Below are 18,993 nucleotides of genomic sequence, written 5' to 3'. Positions count from 1 at the left end.
GTTGTTCTGTGGGGTAAGAGAAGAACCTCGCAAGCACGTCAGAAAACCACTCATTAATGGTATTTTTAGAAACAAATGGTGTTTTTCCAGGGTATCTCGTCTCGCAAGTGTGGTGAGGGTGAAAAGAACGATATCTGCTCTTACTGATTGGAAATGAGAGCTTTGGAAAATGGAGTAACAATCTGTGGTCAAATCTGGGCTGATGTGTGGTGAATCCTCATATTTTGGGTAAAATATGAAGAAATAAATTCAAATTAGGTCGAAAAGCACCTCATATTAATCACAAAGATGCAGATTTCTTCGAAATCTGATGAACAGTAAATGTATCTTTATAATCTGAGAATCAGAAACACCCACTTTGCCTGGACTGAGAATATCTAGGAGAGAAAGTATTGGGCCAACAAGATTGGGCAGGATGCCTCCCACATATCTCCTTCCCTTCCTGCCAACACTCCCTGGTCGTCTGAGGGAGGAAATGCGGGAACAAAGGTTCCTCCTGTCGACAACAGATTCATCACGGTAGAAAAAAGCCGATACCACACACGGCTACGGGCGCCATTCATCACCTGCTCCTATTGTAACTTACAAATACAACAGATCTTTCTTTTAATATCTAAAGATACGGGGTCGGCTAGATTGAGAACATATGAATTTACATATGTAGTAACACAAAAAAAACAAAGCACAAGATTCAACTTCAAATGTGTGTTTTTAGCTACGTATCCATTCCACAGCGGCTGAGGTTGTCTGGCTGCCATTTGGTGCTGAAATATGGCGCGAAGCAGCTTTTTGTTGGAACGCAGCTGCCGACCATCGCAGAAAACACTCCGGCAGCAGTAAGAATGGAGCAAAAATAGTCAAGCTGCGAGCCATAAAACCAAAAGAATGATTCAAATCGCGGCGTAAGGATCCCTAAATTAGAGACAAGCGGCTGAACCAAGTGATAATTCCAAGTGGGTTCGTCACTACAAAGTGTCAGTAAATTCAATAGAAATACAGACTATAGTCGCTTTGAAAGAAGGACTTTTTACATATAAGTTTGCTCATTTGTCACGGGGCCATCTTCGCCGACCGTTCTGTGCCGTCTGTGTCACTGGGAACTTTGATGTCTCCATCCTGGCAACTGCAGGCAAACACAACATCCTCCATTTGAATCCACTTCAAACGTTCCCCTTCAGACTGGTGAAGGAAGAAAAACCCTTAACGGCTCACCAAACGGGACCATCTGGAGGCTCTGGATGATGAGAGCCGAGGGCCTAAAAGGTTTTTGGGACGAGTTGTAAGGGAAGGCAGACAGAGAAAAGGAAGACAAGCGGAGCAGCTCCATCCACAAACCCATGTCGTGAGTGGCTGTGCAGGCAGGACGGTAATTACAGGGCGCCGGCAGAGAAAGCCCGACGGGGGGAAAAACGCGGGGATACGCAGGCTGCTGGGGTGCCGCCCTTTAGCTCCTCAACGGAACCACAACGCTAAGTAGGCAAAGCTTCAGTCGGGTTCCAGTTCGCTGGAGGAGAGTCACCCTGGTCCACGTTGGACCAGGTAGGACGGGACGGGATGGGCTGCACCTCACAGACCACACACAGTCAGAACCGGGGTGTTTGGTTCACTTCCTGCACCGTCTTCACCAGACAGAGCCGACTGCGGCAGAAGGCAGGGTTCACCCCGAACAAGAGGCATAAACACCCCACCAGAGTCAGAAGTGCCCACTCAAACATGTCAGCGATATCATGAAATCAGGCAGCAAACAAACACAGAAGTAAATAAATTCAGCAGGAATGTTTTCCATGAGCATGTTGGTTTGATCAGTACACAAACATGAGTCACCGCACAAAGCTCTGGGTGGCTGCTCACCCAGCGCTGCCTCGCAGCTACGCCTCCCGGCCCCGGCTCCTCCAGGAAACTTTCTGATGCAGCGAGTTGACTGGCCCCGTCTGAACACGATAAATCACAGCTGGCGTCCGGGGAGGCCGCGTCCTTCACTGCGTCCTGCAACCTTCGCACCGGCCCGCACAGTCAAATCGCACAAGGTCGCAGAAATGAGGTGGGCGCAGTTTGTCGCATCCGTCAAGCCCCTGACGGCTCGCAATAACCCATCAGTCCTGCGTGAGAAGGCTGAGGTGGGATTTATTTGGAAAATAGTGTTTTTAGCTGTTAAATGAATGATTGCATGCCACATTAGGAGCATGTTTGTCTGGATTTTCCTACTGCCTTCAGTTTTAACCTTAAAACCAAAACCGAACCGTAGACAGTCAAGTCTATAAGGCCTTCGCTTGATTTTTCTGTGGAACGGCGAGTTGCAGGCTCACAGCAGGTCTGGGGATATTGCTCCAGTATTTCTCCTCTGACATTTCTCTGCTCTCCCATTCCTTCAGTCAGCCCAACGCCAGATTAGAGCAGCGCACAGATATGAGCTGCGTGACGTATGATTCCCATTTTCCAGCGCAGGTGTCAAAGCTATGTATGTGCTAATGATGAGTGTGTCCAGGGGAGGGGGGGAAACGCTCCCTCCGCCCCCGGGGCCATTTGGCGCCGTGCAGCAGGTCACTCTTCCAGCCTGTCGTTTCTATCAAGGGAGGAGCGGTGACTCAGAGCGGGGTCAGAAATCTGCCTTTTTCCAGGCACCCAGGAGGATAGAATATCAATAACATGTAAAGTGCTTATTTTCCTTGTTAATTGTGACCTCCTGCTGGCCTTGGGAGCCTGGTGAGGAAGGTAACGAGTGGCCGCTGAGCACACCGAAGATGAGAAGCTGAGAACAGAGGAATCCACGGCTGAACTTTCCCAAGCACGAAATCATTTAAGCATTCCGCACCGAAACTATCAGTCGATCGATGGCAAATCCTCAGGTGTCTTTCAGACTGCAGGCTTCCCAGCCCCCACCCCCCCCACCCTTTCTACACACAGCCCAACACACCACCACGGTGTTGGACTTTAACTCCAAATCACCAGCTGAGTTAAGTCTGAGCTTTAGTTTCACAGCCGCGAACAAAGAGGGAACAAAATCTGCCTTTTCGCACAGACAAATCAATGCTGCATTATGACGATTATAAATATTCACACTGGGTTTTTTTTCCCTTGAGCTTTTGAACATAAACAATCAATAAATGGCGAAGGGATTCTGTTTTATTTAAATTCACACCGAAGAGGAGCGAAACTACCAAATGTCATCTTTAAGCATGTAATCTAATAAAGTAGTGCTGTCCTCTCAGTTTGTGAGAAACATTATCTCAATGATCCATAAATTACCGTCGAGCTTAAATAAATTCATCTGCAGGCTGCAGGGTGTTAGCGCCGGTTTGATTTATCGCCATCACACATTCTGCGTTTTCCTTCACGACAGCTCCTCCACCATCACAAAGTCTCGTCGGCTTCTTCTTCTTCTTTCTTCCCCTCTTACAGTAACACAGCATTTGCAAGTTAAATCCGTCCTGTGTGTGTGTCCAGGATTGTTTAACTAAATGATATATCTGAGTCGCAGCCACCCTTCCTCCATCTCCGTCCCTCCCCCTTCAGCTGAGCCCGAGGCGACAGGAGATGGCTGCTAATTGCAAGCCTGAACACATGGTGCTAAAAACAGATAACGCTGGGTGACACTCAGCCTGCAATTGAGGAAAAAAAAAAAAAAACATGTGAAGGAGAGAAACATACATAACTGCATGCTACTTTAACTTTAACCCAAAAATCTCATATTATCAATAATACTGATAATAAATAATATGTTAAAGCCTTTTTACTAGAAAAATCTAGGCGTCTGCCTCGCAGAGGCCACAAGCAGCAGAAGCCGCTCGCCTCTTCACAGCCGCTCCCCGACAGGTTTATGGACACAAACAACCATATCTCCGGCACAGATGTGCCCGAATCACCTGACCTCAGCACAAAGTACAAACGCACAGCAGCACATCCACCCGGAAAGAGTCAGACTTGTAGCAGAAAGGCCTTGGGAAATGTGCCGAGCATGAAGCACTCGATGTGTGGAGCTTTACGGGAAAATACGCTGGCAGCTGATTTGAGGGGTGTTAATGTCCTGTTTGTTCACTCATCTCTGTCCTCCGGGCGTGTTTCAACCATTAAACAACACTTGTCATAAATAACAGAGCACATGTATGTAACTGTAAACTGATAATGAGAGACTGTTGTTCACGTCTGTATTAATGATGCAAGTTTATACTGACGGCAGAAAAATGACCTACATCAAGGCGTGGATGGCGAATAAAGAGCTGGAGGCTCCGACAAGCATTCAGCCATCAAATATCAAGAGGCCAGCTCTGAGTAATGCATTACTACAACAGCTGAAGCCCACAGGACCGATGGCTTCCAGCAGATAGGGTGACGGCGTTCGGCTATTTTTAAGTAATATAATAAGAAAAAGAAAAAAGACAAGCATGCTGGAAGTTTCAGCAGGCAGCAGAAAGTGCTGGAGAGCGAGCAGAGAGGAGACACGTCTCTCCTCCAGAGATCAATTAACTCCACAGCACATCTCAGGACTCTGAGTTCAGGCTCTGGAGGGTTCGGGACTCTGCTCAGAGATATCGCTGCATGCAGCTGATTCCACACATCAACCTGTGGGGAGGGCGGCCAGAAACACAGTGGATATCAGGATGATGTAATGGATTAATAAATGAAGCATGTTTGTGTCATTCAGGTCTGAGCTGAATCGATTAGAATCAAATCTGAATAATCCAAATAAATGAGGTTATTATTAATACTTTGAAACACTTTTTTAAGAGTCTACTCTTTACTTTTACAAGTGTTTTTAGCAGTCTTTTCTAACAATTGTGTACAGTTTAAACAATGCAGCTGTACTTGAGTACATATTTGTTGTCCTCTTTCCACATGTGGTTTTAAACACAAAGAAGGAATGACCTCCTCAGAAACCTGCATTCCAGCAACAGCAACTGTTACTTCAGTACTGTGACAGCAGTAGCTACAACTTGAGTACAAATCTTCAGATAATGGATAAACAGAGGGGCTGCAGAAATAAAAATACTTCCACCGAGTTAAGTTCATTGTGATTTTTTTTTTTTAGTACTTGTTTTTGCAATAGAGGAAAAGCAACTTCACTCTTCCTACCTGTGCTAAAAACACAAAGGGATGCAGAATGTTCATATTAATGAAGGAAATCACTTGCTTCGTAATTATTGTGCTTTGGGGGGGGGGGGGGGTCACCACCCTCTAAACACACTTGGCCAGACGCGTGTGTGTGGAGGAGTGTGAAAGGTGACAGCGGTTTTCTGATCAGTCTTGATACCTGATGCCTGCCTTCAGGGAGACAGACTCAGCTGAGATGCTGCAGAGTTGGAGCAGCATGGCGATTAAAGCCTCTCATCATCACCGCTCTGCAGGACCGATCCGCTCCACACACACACACACACACACACACACACACTCACACACAGACAGACAGAAACACACACCGATTCCTCTGTCATTCATTCACTGGAGTACCTGTCATCGTAGCAGAAATCGGCGCCCAGAGTGTTGACATACAGGACCAGAGCCACGGCGCTGCACAGCAATTCTGCAAACATTTCTGTCTCGCTCACGCGCAGGGGAATTAAAAAAAAAAAATAAGAAAGAAAGAAAAAGAAAAGGAAGATGCACAGCGAGACAGAGACCAGCAGCGAAATCCCGGTCTCCGTTCCCTCTTCAGTCCCCGTCTTTGTCAGGATGTCTCTGCGAAAACAAGTCCACCTCGCCCCCCCATCATCCTCGCTGAAGTGCACAAAGTGGATAATCCATAGGTGGCTGCGTCTCTAACCCATGTTGGGTCTGAGCCCGACGGCGTCTGTTCCCCCGCTGAGAGTTGGGCACGAAATAAAACAGGAGCAGCGTTTAGTCAATCTGTGACAACATGCCGCCGCACGCCTCCCAGACGCACACACACACATACACACACACACACACACACTCTCTCTCTCTCTCTCCCTCACACACACGCGGAGGAGGAGCGCTCCGGTGCGCAGCGGCCGCTGCTGGAGGAGCGTCTCCGGGCGCATCAAGCCGCCGCAGAGGAGCTGGCAGCATCCGGCTCGGCTCCCAAAATAAAACATGTTTACCGGGATTGTCGTCCATAAAGGAGGCAAAATCAATAAAACTATATTCTCCAAAAACAAACAGCAGTCCAGAATATTTAATAAACGAGGCAGTGGATTTTACTCAGCTTTACTCGTCATTAATCATTAGTTGCTCACAGAGAAACATATATTATATTCATATTTATCATATTTAATACGTCAGAATTTAAATATATGCAACTGTACGTGCCATTAATCTGTCATTTGCACCCACGCACACACACATAATAATAATAAAAAAATATTATTCATTACTATTAGAAGGCGGAACAGGGCAGTTTTACATGAATCTATTCAACACTGAGAGGCCTGACACACAATATTTAGGCACACGTGCGCTAAACTATATTAGATATATAATTCTGTTATATTATTTCCGAGTCCTCCTACACTCCCTGCGTGGATTCCTCCTCAGGTTCGTCAGATTCCGTTGTCGAATGGTGTTAAAATAGTATTTCAGGCTTTATTCTGTGACCTAATCCCCTCCACTTCCGCTCTTCTTCCCGGCGTCTCTTTGCGCTTGACGCAGCTCCGACCCACGCGCATGTGGCTGAGCCCGCTGCGGCGCATGCGCACACCTGCTGCTGGCAGCGGGATAAATCACGCTCCATGATGCTGAGACCTTCTGGGATGGGTCACCTGCGAGCACTAACAGCCGTCCACAGCCTGACGGTGGTCTTTACAGAAGCGTTCGGGTTCTTCTCCTCCCTTCTGTCATTTAATTCAGTGAGAACTGAAATGCCGCCTCTGTCCTCATCAGCCATCTACAGCAGGCACAGTTTCAATTTCAAGAGATGGATGAATGCGCTGCTTATTGCTTGCCTGGGAAAAACAGTCATTAACCATCTCTAGGTTTGTATTTCTGCAGAAGCACCCTGCGTCTTATGATTACAGTAATAATCTGACTGCAGCGTACATAAAAGAATCCCCTGCTGGAAAGAGAGGGACTTTGTCCTGACTTCAACCTCTCATTCACTGACAAAACATGCTTTGCTTCTCTAAAACTCTGATGGATTCATTTCAAAATGAGCACGTGAGCCTGCTGAGTGGATCCAGACAGAGCTCTTCCAGTTTGTGCATGAGGACAAATGTTTTGCTTTGTTTTGTTTATTTGTTTGTTCATTTTTCCCCCTCTCAGGTGACACACACGTTGCATTTGAACCCTGGCTGGACAGTGATCACAGTCTTTTCTCCTGATTGAGTTTTAACCAAACTTCCAGGGAAGGTGGAGCTGGTCTGTGAGTCACCACTAGAGGGCGCGCAGCGCACCAAGCGTCCAGTCATTTGGATTCCAAATGTCCGATTTGTATGACAAAGATTATTTATTTGTTGAGAAATATTACTTCAAAAACACATAAAATATAACATTAAACAGGCTTGTTTTCCCTCTTCAGAACGAAAACCCCAGTTACTATCACATAAAACATTAGTCTCACGTGGTTTCACCAGCTTTTTTTGTTTTCCAAAGACAACAAACAACAAATCATGACTGTTGATGTTTTTGGGAGAACTTTCAACTGCAGATATTTCACAATTTTAAGACAAAAAGAAAAAAGAAATCTGCATGTCGAGAGATAAGAGAAGGGAAAAGTAACTACTTCCAAAGTGCTTCATGGATGAGGCCAAGTCCTTATTGATTCGGGGCTGTTTCAGCAGATTTACACAGGACGGCCACAGGTCACCGACGTAAATCAGTCTGATTAGAGCTTCAGCTCAGAGACTCCATTTGACTTTTCAGTCATTTGTTTCAGTCGATTCAGCGCTGAAACATGAATCACTCGTTGCTTTATTTCCACATGTGTGTTTCCTTTTTGATCATGATGAAAAGAAATAGTTGGACGGTCTAAGTTACATTAGTGAAACCAATTTAATTGTAAATATACTGGGAATTGGTTTAGAAGTGGTGCTGGGCTGCACGGTGCTGCAGTGGTTCGAGCTTCCATCTCACAGTTAGACGGTCTGGGTTCAAATAATGACTGCTGGCCTGGGTTTCCTCTAAAATTCTAAAGTGATTTGCTCCTTGTGACCCTGAGCTGGATTAAACAGTTCCCACACACACACACACACCTGCATCTTCAAACACCTGAAGGAGCCTCATAAACATCTCCTCATTGAAATCAGCTGTGTTGCACCTAAAACAGGCCTGAGGGGTTCCTCCAGGAGCAGGACTGGACACCCCCGGATTAAAGGTTACTCTCTGGAAAAGCTTTATTGGATGGTAAAAGTTGGAAAAAGTGTTCTTCCTGTGGAGAGTGTGTGTTCGGCTGGATGTGGGAGTGGGTGTGTGATTGATCAGAATGTGTCTTTCTGTTTCCTGTGTTGCAACATAAGAGAAAAATTGATAGGCTTTATTGGTTAGATGCACTGATGGAGCGTTATACTCAAATCTTTGAACAATTTCTTTGATTTAAGATGTTCAAGGTTTTTATGACTCATTTATTAAACTATTAGAGGAGTTGATTTTTACATTTTTCCACCATTCAGCTAAATACTCCTACATAGAGGCATTATAAGTTGATGTATTATGTTTTTGGCTGAATTATTTATTTCTCTTTTTTGAAAAGTTTCTGTCAAATAGTTAGAGTCAATCTAAAAAAAAAAAAAAAAACAACCAAAAATCCCTTTGTCTTTATTCTTGATTAATGTGTCCACAATATGAAGCAGATGGAGCATCTTGACAGATCACTAGATTGAGTATTTATGAATCTTTGTATGTTTCTATATGATGACCGACCTAATATTAAAGGATCACAGAGGTAGGAAATGAGACCCAGTCAGAGGAATGCATAGCGTATACTTTACAGTTAAATCACTGGTTTAGGTTCAGGAGTTCTGCTAAACATACATCATATTGACAACTTCTCAATTTCACACATGCCACCGACCAAACAGCGTGTGGTTGAAAAATGAAAAAAACAAGAGGCGGTCGGTCGCACGATGTTTGTGACGGAGGAAGACCTCCCGGAATGGATCCTGGAAGGCTTGGAGGAATTACAGGGACACTGCTCAGGCTGCAGCATAATTACAGGTTCAGAGTCTCCAGTCACTTTGACATGGGAAAAAGACGGGGATGTGAGTGCGGTGGAACAGAAAGCAGAGCTTAATGCCGGCCTTCTTAAGGGCGGCTTTGTATGAAATCAAACAGCCCTGAGTGCTTTGTGGGTGTTTTTGCAGCGGCTGACATCCTGAGTGATACAAACAAAAACGAGTTTCATATCAGCGGCATGAGACTGATAACGACATGGTGCACAGGTAAAGAACAGCAGGAGAGAGAGAGAGATGAGAGGTGAAAATGCAATTTTTTTAAGGAATTTTCTGGGGAAGCAGCATTATTTGGTATCTAATTACTATTTTCTCAGGCTTTCCAATAAACAATAGACTTATTTCATTACCTTTGTGTCACTAAATCTTTTACTTTATTTGCTCCCAATGAATTATTCACTTTATTTTAATGTTTCTCATAATCTTAAACTCTGCAGATTAAAATCCTTTGTTTTCATGTATTTCCTTCATTTCTTTGTGAAGCACTGCATTGTGAGTCGCCTCGTTTGTTTCAGTTTCTTTTAAACTATTTATGACAATCTGAAAACTATCAGTGATACTGAATGAAGAGTTACGTTAAACACTGAAATCAGTGCTCCTGTTTTATGTATGTGTAGGAAGTTGATTTCCCATTTTGCTTGTGAAGATTAAAAAACTGACATGTCTTGTGTACATGTTGTGTTTCTAGTAAATCATATTTATAATGGAGCATGTTAAGGGCCAATCCCAATTCTACCCCTTACCCCTACCCCTTACCCCTACCCCTATGATATGCGCGTTCACGAGGCTTAAGGGCTATCCCAATTCTCCTTTTTGAATAGGGGTAGGGGTAAGGGGAAGGGCTATTTCACCCCTTTCAGCGAAGTCTGCATCGATGCTCCCTATTCTCTATAGGGGTAGGCGGAGTTTCACATTGGCCAGAAAAAAACAACATGGCGCCCACCACGGAGTCGCACAAATGTAAGATTGCTTTCTGTATACTATTTAAAAAGCTATAAAAAGTGTATTTGCTTCACTGAATTTATAGATAAACTAGCGTGACAGTGTCCCAGTCATGGACACCCCCCCCCCTCTCCCACAGGGCGCTGAAGTCCGGACCCATGCTTGTATATAAAAAGCAAATGTGGACCTTCAAGATTTGTATTTCAGGACCCCTGGTTTAGAGGTTAAAAAGGAAGAAAAGTTTTTGAAATCAAAATACAGCGCCAAAACACATTGGGAGTAAATTATATTATTCGTCTAAGCTATAATATGTCAGTAATAAAACGTGTTTATATAAATATATCTGTATTACTTTAGGAAATTCATAAAAGAAAATGGCTTGGAAGGGGAAGTTACAGCCCAGCAAGCTTCAAAAAAGTGGGAGAACCTCAAAAAGAAATATAAGGTAAATAATAATACCATTTTTTAAAAAATAAAAGTAATTTCTAATGTAATTTCTATCATTTCTAATATCCATAATTTTTTGTTGTTATAGGAGTGCGGCGGGGCTTAAAGGGCCAAGGGGTATCCCAATTCATAGTGCTGCAAAGATAGCCCTAGCCCTCAGCCCTATTCTAAAAGGGGTAGGAGAGTGATAGGGGTAGGGCTAAGGGCTAAGGGGTAGGGGTAAGGGGTAGAATTGGGATTGGCCCTAAGTAGCCAGTATTTCACAAAAGTCATGTTAGAAATAATATAGTTTTTTAGAATTACTTATGCAAAAATGATCCGTTGTGTATAATTCAGGACAAGTAGAGTACCTATATGTAGAGCTGGCTCAAAGGAGTATTTATTTATCCTCATTGTAATGTCTTGAAATATGTTTGAACATCATACAGTTGACATTTTTAATTAGAGAGGCTCTGAAAGAGTGCTCTTAAGCTGGTGAACGATCTTTACAGGCTCTTCCTGCATCTTCATTAACTGGGAAATTGCTACCTGAGCTTCAGGCAATCAAAAAGAAAACACCGGATCATCAGTGTGGGACATAAACTCTGAATATTCATCTGGACAAAGCTTACTCAGCAGTAAACTACCATCAGCAAATTGGTTCCTGGCTCCGGAGTTGATGGTGCAGCGGCCGAAAGCGTGATGCCGGCCGACAGATTGAGCGGAGGCAGACGACAAAGATGTCCATCAAACAAGGAGCTGTGGCATTTCCATTAATATAATTTGTCATTGCGGCCTTCATTAGGGAGTTAGCTGGTCTCTTTACATGGCAGGTCCATTAACTGCGACAGGAAGTGCGAAGCAGGAGAGTTGATGGTCGTTCTGCAGAGGGTAGTTCAGTGCGAAGCGACTGGGGTGGAGGGGGGCGGTTTAAAGTGTCTGCTCTGGTGCCACGTCAGGAAGATTACCCCCAAACTACTCCTTAATATGGAAATAGCAGCTCTCTCAGACACATATACTCTCTCGCCATATCTCTCGGTGTGCACTGGTGCAGAGAGGAAAACATTTCCAATCTGAAAAGCAATTAAATTCCAAGCAGAGACGCAATATCCATTGTATTAATAACACAAAGCCGCAGCTTGCTCTTCTAGTTGGGATGAACCAGCCCAAAAGATGAAATCTACCTCTGGTTTTAAAGAGATGTGCCACTATTTTCCTCCAGAAAACCGTGTTGGGAGTCCGTCAGCACACTCCCTGCCTGGCTTTGAACGCTGATGCCCCCTGCAGAGGCAGGCAGGCAGGCAGGCAGGCAGGCAGTACCCCCCTCTCTCGCTCTCTCTCGCTCTCTCTCTAAACTCGAAATGGATGAAAAGTCTTGATCTTTGGCGAGGAAGGCAACACCCACTCCTCTCTTTAAAGTTTATGTTCTGAAGCGGGTTCCTACTTTTTGCCAGGTGAAATCAAAGCAAGCTGGTGAGGGCGAGGCATGGATTAATAAGTTTGATTTTAACCCACCTTTTTTTGTGTGTTTTTTAAACTGTCATGTCACCAGGAACCTCAAACAATAAGATAAAATTGGTGAGGATTCAACACGAATTTGAGCTGATAACCTATAATTTACTGGAGTTGAAAAAGGATCAGTCGCAGCAGCAGAAGTGGTTTAGCTTTAACGGCCCGCCAGAACAACAGGGGTGAAAATTTATGGCACAGAGACAGAGAGGAAGGAGAACAATAAAAACTGTCTGCAACAGAAAAGAGCCTGGAAAAAAAAGGAAAAAACTTCAACAAAATCAAACAGTTTCCATGGTACATTTCAACACGTCGCATGAAACCTGTTGTATTAAATGTCTGCTTGAATTTGAGTTATCATTAGCGTTCAGTCACGACCAATTCCTTTTCTTTTTAGGCACCGAATTTCTTCACAGAGAGAAAAATGCCAGCGCGGCAGCATGAAGCCCTCTATAAATAAAAACAATAGAACGCGAAGTGAAGTTAAGCTGAGAGGTTCTTCGTAGCCAAGAACTCCCATCTGTTTATGCTATGCAGACATAGGCATTGTGGGAGGAATGCTGCGGCTTCTCCTCGACGCCATCTTTCTCTGTTAACTCCACCCAAGAAGCGGGGGATAGCTGTAAGTGATCAGGAGAGCGCTGCGGTGGCCCCGTGCTGCCAGCCTCGCGCCGCTGTGTCCTTCTCGACACCGGCAGCTCTCGCACCCATCTGCATAATGAAATTACCCGCAGCAAGGTCTCTCCACGGATGAATCAACACGGCGACTCCAGAGACAATCACGACAACTCGTGTTATTTCTAACCCACACGCCCGGTACGGCACTGACTCCGCTGCAAAAGAATATGGCCTCCTGGAGACAAACCGGATCCTTTTGTAACCTTCAAACGTGAAAATGAACAAGGACACTGATCTCATTGCCTCACGGAAGCACAGAAGTGACTTTTCGCTGCTGTGAGCTTTGGTTTTTCCCGACACTGTTACTTAGATCAAGGGTGTCAAACTCGTTTCAGAGGCCAGTTTCACGTTAACAGGCCCCAGACCAGTAAAAAGAGAGCATAATAAACTGAATAGTGACAACTACACATCCTGGAAATGCCCCTCTTTCACAAGTTTTCTAAAATATATTTTCAAACAACTGAGTTGAACTGATCTCTCTTTTACATTCAACCGTACAAAAACAACTCAAAAACTTCTAGAACTAGAAAGAAACTTCTCTTTTGTTTAGAAAATGTGGAGGGGTTTTGAAAAGTCCAGCTTTATTGAAATATCTTTTATATATATGAGCATCAAAGCAGGTGTTTTTCTGTGTCAGTGTGAGCTCGGATGTTTCCCGCCTTAACACACTAGATTTGTCCAAATCTTTATGTGCAGATTTATTTTCTTTCCCTGGGTTTGTCTGAAAAGCAGCTCTCAGCTTTTACATGTTGTTCAAAGACTAGAAGCATTGCTGCTGTAACATTAGCTTTCTCTGTACCAGATCTATGAAAAAACGATGTAAACCTTTCATCGATGTGCAGCTCCACCCTGGACAGGTGGTGAAAAGTGGATCTTTCCAGGAAAAAGAGGTCAACTTATCCTATCAGTCACATTTTCTTTTTTTAACATATAGCCTGCTTGTTTTCCAACTCGGGCTCTGATGCTAATTTTTTGAAGGATGATTGACATAAGATGGCAGAAACAGCCAGAATGAATGCGATGAATTCTGAATGCAGAATGTTGATTCATTCTCTTCATATCTGGCTCATCGGATGTTGCACCTCTGCCTGAGATGCTGATCCCACTGTGCAGACGTGCGTGTCTGAGATGGCAGAGTGTGTGGAAAAACAAACCAAGCTTATCGGATGTTTACTGATATCGTGCAGCTCTAAATTGGAGACAGTTTGGTTAACATCGAACCTCCAAAATATCTTGTTTTATAAATAAAGTTGAAGTAAATGTCAAATAAAAATACATTAGACAATAATCAAACTTAAGGGATAATAAATGGAAGCGGTTGATAATAATCAGTTCAGCTTCAAACCACAGTTCTGTTTGCATGATAACTTTAATGAGTCACAAGAGGCGGCTTCGGTTTATTGAATCTGTCATTTATCACCAGAATGTTTACAATACACATCAAGCTCAATATGTCTCTGCAACCCGATCTGTGAATCCCAGGGATACGCTTGGCTAGCGCCAGAAACGCGGGGTTTTGGGTGTCTGGATGCTTTTGTATATTCCCATAAACCAATGTGTCTGTTTATAAGAACAAATCTCAGTTGTTTCTTTGTGGGTTTTCTTTTTTTTTTTTAAGTGCAACATTGGGTCCTGAGACTGAGTGCATCTGATGAGAAGTGCAGCCGATCAGGTCTGATGTGTTCAGCAGACGACCGAGGAGCAGCGCCAAGTCCAGAGATGCTTTAAACGTCGGCTCAGGTCTCCTCTGCCGGCTCCCTCTGCTCTGCTCGGCACACGCCAGAGGACAGCTAACAAAGAGTAAATGCCTCGGTGATGTTAAAGAATCGTGCATTGTTTTATTTCATGTCGTGAGACCTGCGCAAAATTACACGGTTGTTGATCATGAGTCTCTTGGCTGTGCTGCGCCGAGGCAGATGTTTAAATGAGCAAACTCTTTCTTTATAGTGACACAGACAGCCAGAAGAGGGGAAGAAGGAAAACTCTCTGTGTGATCGGTTACTTACTAGAATACCCGCCGTATAAAAGATGGAGCTGGCTCACAGAGCAAGTGTTTTTAATTATTTTTGGCTTTCTAATCGATCCTCCGAGCCACGTCAAAAAAGAGAACATTGAAAACGCATCAGTTGAAAGTAATTCTCTCCAGAACTTTGAACTCAATTTGTGAGCTTCTTCAGACGGTCGGATTTCACACCGGGGAGCGTCTCTCTGATGCCATGAGGGTCCCGTCGCTCTCACACTCTATAAGCAATGCACGTCGATCTCCTGGGTAACTTCAGGTTTCATCCACCTGCAGAATGTGAGCTACTCATGCTGGGTCCTGGCTCCACGAGTGGATCCCATCATGTGGCCCGGGGACCGTAATCCTGGAATGGCACGAATTATTTAGCATTCTCATTCTTACGCCATTCTTGTTTCTTTACCTTTTTTTTTTTTTTTTTTTTGTGTTTGATACGTATGTGTATCTTTTTCTCGAGATTGAGCAGGTTGTGCACTGGGAGGAATGAGATCTCCTCTCTGTGACTGCAAACTACAACTTATCATGGCATCCAGGTAAAGATGAAAAGAACCACAGTCTTGAGGACAATCGGGAAAACGATGGAAAGAGCTTTTTGCCACTATGAGAACCAAGAGAACACAGTGTTGGTGCGTCTGATGTTCCTTTCTGTACGTTTCTCAGTTAGCTCCTTCTCTGTCTGCCTCCATGTCTGTTTCTCTGCTTTGTACCTTGGATTAACTTTTCTGGACTTGTCTGCCTTAATAAACCTGCTCTGACTCTAAATCGACTCCAGTCTGCTTCAGGTTCCCCGCGCTCCGTGACATTCTGAAGAGCACAGAGAAAAGATCCCAGCCTCTTCAGATGTCAACCCTGGATGACCATACCAAGAGCCAACTGCTTCAGACACCGTCGCTCTGGAGGTGACGAGATCACTGGATCTCTAGAGGATCCACAAGGACAAAGAAGCAGCTGAGGAGGGTCGGGCATCTGATTATAAGCTCCTTGAATCTATTCTGTCCATTCAAGATCTACCAGCCACATCGAACCTGGAGCAGAGAGGCATATAAAGCACATTAGACTGCTTGAGTGTTGTCAACACACTTTATATCAGGGGGGTCAAACATAAGGCCCATGGGCAAACATTGGTCAGCAAAGGACTGTACAAAACAAAAGTCATGATTTTATTGGAAGCTTCCCAAATCGCAAAGTTCCCACAATGCTCCATTGCCATATCCTCAGCAGGTACGTATCTCCTCTGTGTCTTCAGACACGAAAGACAACATGATGGTTGAAATCCCATCGTGTGGCAGAAGAGGATGATTTTAGCGTCACGTTCTGAGTTTCATACTCAGTACGTAAGAATAAGTCCTCCTGCTTCACTTGGATTTCAGCGGACGTGCCTTCACCGTGTGCTCTGAATGATCCGGCCCTCATTGTCTGCTGCATCGCCGCCTTCATTTTTATATCGCTTCTGGGAGTGGTGCCAACCTTTCACTGTCTGAAAGTACCGCATAAATCCCAGTAAGAGACCCTGATCAATCAGAGGTATCTGCACATAATTTCAATTTGGAATTCCCATTTAACTCAGAGTAGCCACAGACATAGTTAGAATGATTTCACATGCTTGAACGTCCAGAGCAGGAATCAGGTTATTCTAACCTTGGAACAAATTTCTTGGGAGAGATGTCAGACGTCAGTTATCGCTTAAATCGACTTCATCAAAAAGTTCAAAGGCAACTTGGACTGCAGGCTTTTTCTCATATATATCGAAAATCAAACGTGAAGCATGCAGAAAGGTCTCGTGTTGTGCCTGGCAGTGCTCGGCAAAAAACCCCTCCGTCGGTCCACTCCTGTGCTGTAAACATGCCGTTTGATTTATAGTGGAGTGAACACATAGTGGAGAGTGACTCGTCACTGAATGCTAATTTGCCAGAGCGAAGCCTTGCATACAAATGTCTTCCTCCTCTCGTCTGTGCCAGCACACTTCTCGCACTGTTTTCCTTCTGGATTTCTCTGGTGTGCCCGCTCCCCTGCTCTCACTGTCATTCCGACTTACTTCTTGCGCTCGCTCTCTGGAGACAACACGCTGCTGACAAATTGTTTCGCCGCACTCTTGCTTTCAGGGCGGCGGAATAGTTTCAGTGGTGAAGATAACACGCAAGCCCGGAGAGCCAAGTGTCTCCAAACCCTCCAGTTCTTTGTCTTCCCTTCCACTGGTTTCTTTTCTTCTCGTCTCCAACGGGCAGCCAGAGCCAGAAATCGGCATGGTGTTGCAGTGTTTAAGTGGAGCCACACACCAGGACATGAGGCCGGATTGATATGGCGGGGACAGGCAGTAACCCCTGTTTCAGGCTGAAAGCAGTGCGCTCCGGCAGCAATTTGTCCATGTAATGTGGTTTCGGCAATTATGTGTTATTATACTTCAGAGGAAACCAACATCTCTGTCTGGTCGACATGTCGTTACACATATGACAGAACAAAGATGAGGTTTTTCAGAGACAAATAAGCGGGATTAAATCCATTAAAAACCTTCAATAGTCTGCGGTTTTTGAGCAAAATTTGAAGCAAATATTCAACATATTGCATACGACACTGCCTAATTCTAGGATTTTGGTGACATGCTCTCCTAATCTTGTATTTTTCGTGTTGGCTTGAATGAGGATGATCACCAAGACCCGCAGGGTAATGCACGTTGCTCAGAAGTCTGATTGAAGAAGACGTCCTCGGTTCGGGTTTGCTGTTCAGCGATAAATGAGTAAAGCTGTGTCAGTGTCTGTGTGGACGGTGGAGACACTGCATCTGCACACAGCTGGAGTAAACAGAGCAGATGGACACTTTCATTTGCCTTCAGGGCATCAAGACTCCCAGGACTTGATAGTTTCATAGTTGAGAGCAATCCAGCTTGGTCATCAGTCCAAGTATTTTTTTCAAAACGTTGCTGTGTGAACAGGAAACTTTTCTGAAACGAAAACAAGAAAACAATGTGTTTTCACTTGAACCGTTGTCGTGTGAAAGGGCTTTAAGGCGTAGACACACACTGGCAAACATAACACAGCTTAACTGTTCTAGAAGCACCAATTTATCAAAAATAAATATTTGTGGTGGGAAACAGTAAAACTGAGAAACCCCGCGCAGGTACAGGAGCAGCCGAAGGGAAATGGAGCGAGCATGTTGAAACTGTCAGCCAAATGAACTAACCGCTGCTGCACCACGCCACCCGGAATGAGCAGCCGTTAACAATAAACAGGCTTCACTTATAAAGTGTATTTTTTTTATCCATTGGAAGCAGTGTTTAGTGTCTCACACGAGGACACTTTGACATCTAGACAGGACGAGATCAGAGATCAAACCGCCGAGCCTGCAGCTCGCCCCGCCGACCGCGCCGCAGTCGCCCACTTTTAATTTCATGAAGGTCCTGGAAATGGCTGTGGTCATGATTTCCATGTGAATGCGGGTGCAGATGATGGAGGCTGGTGAAGAAAAAAAAAAAGAAGGGATTTTTACTGTTTTTCTGGATGAGCTTTGTTTCAGACTTGCAGCGAGTGAGATTGATGGTACAGTAAATATGGTGTCATGCTGAGAAACAAAAGGATTGGATGCCAGTATATTTCAAGCCGTTCTACTTAGGCTAATCCTGTGGTGTGAAACGTAATATCTTTGGCTAAAAATGGCAATGTCATTTTGGTGGAAGGTACATGTTTTCAAAAGTGAACCCCAGATGAGTTAAAGAGCTAATTTTGGAGCTTGTATCACAGTTTGAAAGACTGTGTGCTGCATAATGTTTTTTGTCTAACCTCAAAGCTTCATTCCGCTCTTAAAAACAGTCATCATGTGAAAATTTAACAATATCCAATATGGAGACTTTGATTTTTCTTTCCATATTAACAGGAAAGTGTCTTTTTCGAGTCGAGAGATGGAAAACTAAATGTCTTCTGGTTATAACCAGATGCATAGACCAGAGTTTCTGCACTGATTCATGTCTGCAGCATGACATGTTCTCTCGTAATGACCAATCTCAGTCTACAGAGCCTTTATTTTTTTTCTTCTAAAATAAGCGGAGGACAACAGAACACTGGCGCTCGCTGCATTTCTGTTGGCCAGCTCACGCAATGCAAGGCCGAAAGATGACAGATACCAAACACGAGCTGACTGCTCGAAATACCACAAGACCACGAGCAACATCAGCATATTTTCCATCTAATGTAATGAAAGTGGATTTAAATGTCGCATGTGCATGAGAACATCTGTTGGGCCCGCCGATTCCGACTGTGAGACAGTTCGGTGTGATATATCCATGTAAATAAATGTGTTGTTTTGAAGGTG

General features: G+C 44.3%; 1 protein-coding gene across 1 annotated transcript in view; it reads right to left on the bottom strand.

Moving 5' to 3' along the window:
* Positions 1–5,880, bottom strand: part of LOC115392064 (protein O-mannosyl-transferase TMTC2-like) — a 90,519-nt gene extending 84,639 nt beyond the window's left edge. Inside the window, exon 1 of the mRNA XM_030096565.1 lies at positions 5,446–5,880. Within this exon, the coding sequence (XP_029952425.1) occupies positions 5,446–5,528 (83 nt within the window). The 5' untranslated portion in view covers positions 5,529–5,880. The remainder of the gene's footprint in view (positions 1–5,445) is intronic.
* Positions 5,881–18,993: the final 13,113 nt, after the last annotated feature.

The sequence above is a fragment of the Salarias fasciatus genome, chromosome 7 (assembly GCF_902148845.1).
Source record: "Salarias fasciatus chromosome 7, fSalaFa1.1, whole genome shotgun sequence".
NCBI classification, from domain to species: Eukaryota; Metazoa; Chordata; class Actinopteri; order Blenniiformes; family Blenniidae; genus Salarias; species Salarias fasciatus.
The sequence above is the reverse complement of the archived record's forward strand: the minus strand, read 5'-3'. Positions and strand labels throughout refer to the sequence as shown.